This window comes from Aplysia californica, unplaced genomic scaffold (genome assembly GCF_000002075.1).
Source record: "Aplysia californica isolate F4 #8 unplaced genomic scaffold, AplCal3.0 scaffold00589, whole genome shotgun sequence".
Lineage (NCBI taxonomy): Eukaryota > Metazoa > Mollusca > Gastropoda > Aplysiida > Aplysiidae > Aplysia > Aplysia californica.
The window spans coordinates 461,750-463,876 of record NW_004797859.1 but is presented as its reverse complement, the minus strand read 5'-3'; the positions used below and the strand labels follow the sequence as shown (position 1 = coordinate 463,876).

At 41.2% G+C, this 2,127-nt stretch overlaps 1 protein-coding gene across 1 annotated transcript in view; it reads left to right on the top strand.

Annotated features, from left to right (window-relative positions):
* Positions 1-841: 841 nt before the first annotated feature.
* Positions 842-2,127, top strand: part of LOC101862299 (probable serine/threonine-protein kinase DDB_G0267686) — a gene marked incomplete at its 5' end in the record, with an annotated part of 7,312 nt that continues 6,026 nt past the window's right edge. Inside the window, 1 exon segment of the mRNA XM_013087461.1 lies at positions 842-905. Within this exon segment, the coding sequence (XP_012942915.1) occupies positions 842-905 (64 nt within the window).

The window sequence follows — 2,127 nt, the reverse complement described above, 5'->3', positions numbered from 1 at the left end:
AAAATACCATTGTGACACTATTCCGCTACAATTGTTGTTCATGCAGATTGTTTGATTCTGTTTTGTATGTGTTTGCAACTTTAAATAGGCTGGCAACAAGATGGTGCAAAAAAATGGTGAAATGGTATGGGTTTAACGCCCCTATCAACACTATTAAGTTATTTAAGGGGCGGGACCTCCTAGTTCAACGTCCGTCTCCGATAGGACCGATCCGAGTGGGAAGTTCGTGTAAAGTGCCTTACCAAAGGAAGCAACGTCGGACCGAGCTGAGGCTCGAACCACCAAAATGACTCGCAATTCTGCTGCAAACCGGACAAAGTATGTGTCCTTTACGTTCTTTAAGAGTTAGGAAACAGTGGCAGGTTGGTTTTACTCGAGAAACATAATATTCTGCAAGGAAACGAGAAATATTTGATCGACACGTATTATGAGGACAGGCAAAAGATAATAATTATATTGATTTTATATTACGGAAAGGAAAAAGAAAAACAAAGATTCAACATCTAGTCAAAAGACTGTTTAAAAAGACGCGCTGGCTTCTAACTCTTAACCCTATCCGTACGTTGTGTTTTATTATCATATCCATGCGACGTGGGGAACTCTGTGCCACTGCTTTCCAAAGAGGAAATTTTCTTGTTAATCCGATCTGTACGCTGTGCATAGCAGTCTGTCAAAATGATTGTTTGAGAAAAATACAGAAAGTTTCAAAGAGATTTTAAAAAGAGAAGAATACAACCCTGGGGATACAAAATGACCCCAGGGCGTACGGATAAGGTGAAGTAAATGCAGGCGCCTGAATCACTTGACGTCCTTGAACCCCCGACTTTCTCCTCTATCACAGGTCATCGACCCCACCACAGGTCAGACCGTTCTTCCTGCCAACGCAGCCGTCAACCAGCTTACAGGTACGCAAACTACTGGACTGAAACAGTAGCACTACCTTCCCTTCCCCCCCCCCCACACACACACCCAACACAAAAACTCGCCATGTACATTCATATGTACACACACGAACCCTGACACAAACATTCACACACATACACACACAAACACACACACACAGGCACAAACACTAACACACACACGCACACGCACACACGCACACTCCCCTTACCTCCACCCCCCGGACCCACCCCCAAAAAACTCGCCATGTACATTCATATGAACATACACAAACACTGACAAAACTCTCACACATACACACACGCGCACAAACACAAACAAACACACACACACACGTACACAAACATACACACACACCCACGAACATACTTGAAGTAGCGATTTACACGATTAGATCTACATTTAACAACAGTACATCTTACAACACGGTTAAAGTCTTTTTAGGTTCCCGTTCTCAAAAGAAAAAGAAAAGTTATGTGTACAAGACGCACAGAGACCGGCATGTTAAATGTCTCGTTAAAAAATGCCATTTGAACATAATTCTTTTGACCTTATATAAATATTATATTCATGCTGCAGCCTTACATATATGGAGTCCCGATGAGCGTTGTAGGTTAAGTAAGTTCCTAATGGAGGGCCCCAGTTAAGTTGACTTTTACTGTTTGTGCTTGTATCTCTTCATCTCCTGTCTTATTTTGACATCCATCTCCACGAATCACTGGAGAGGACATACCTTTTTTAAGATAAATAAATAAATTAATAAGTAAATAGATAGATAAAAATGAATGAATAAATGCCTAAATGAATAAATGAATAAAATAAATAATTAAGTAAATGAACAGCAATAAGTATCATGAACCTCAGAATCGATGTCGAATCATCCCAACGGTTAGCTCCATTAGCTCAGTTGGTATCATGCTTAACTACATGTAGGGGCGGGTGCCCTGTGGTTAGAATCTACAACGGCTGGGTATTTCTAAAAGTGGGTCGATTTGAGGAGCTTCCAAGGCACTCAACCCAATTTTACCTGGTCCAGCTGAGTGGATTTTGTAAACCCATAAACTTACTTACTTACTTTTTACTTACACATTCCGTAAGTAAAACGAGGGCTTCAGTGGCCGAGTGAGTAGTGAATGTAGACACAAAAATAATGTCAAGCAAAACGTGTCGGTGACACTGTGATTAGATGTGTGTGTGTGGTGTGTGTGTGTGTGTGTGTGTGTG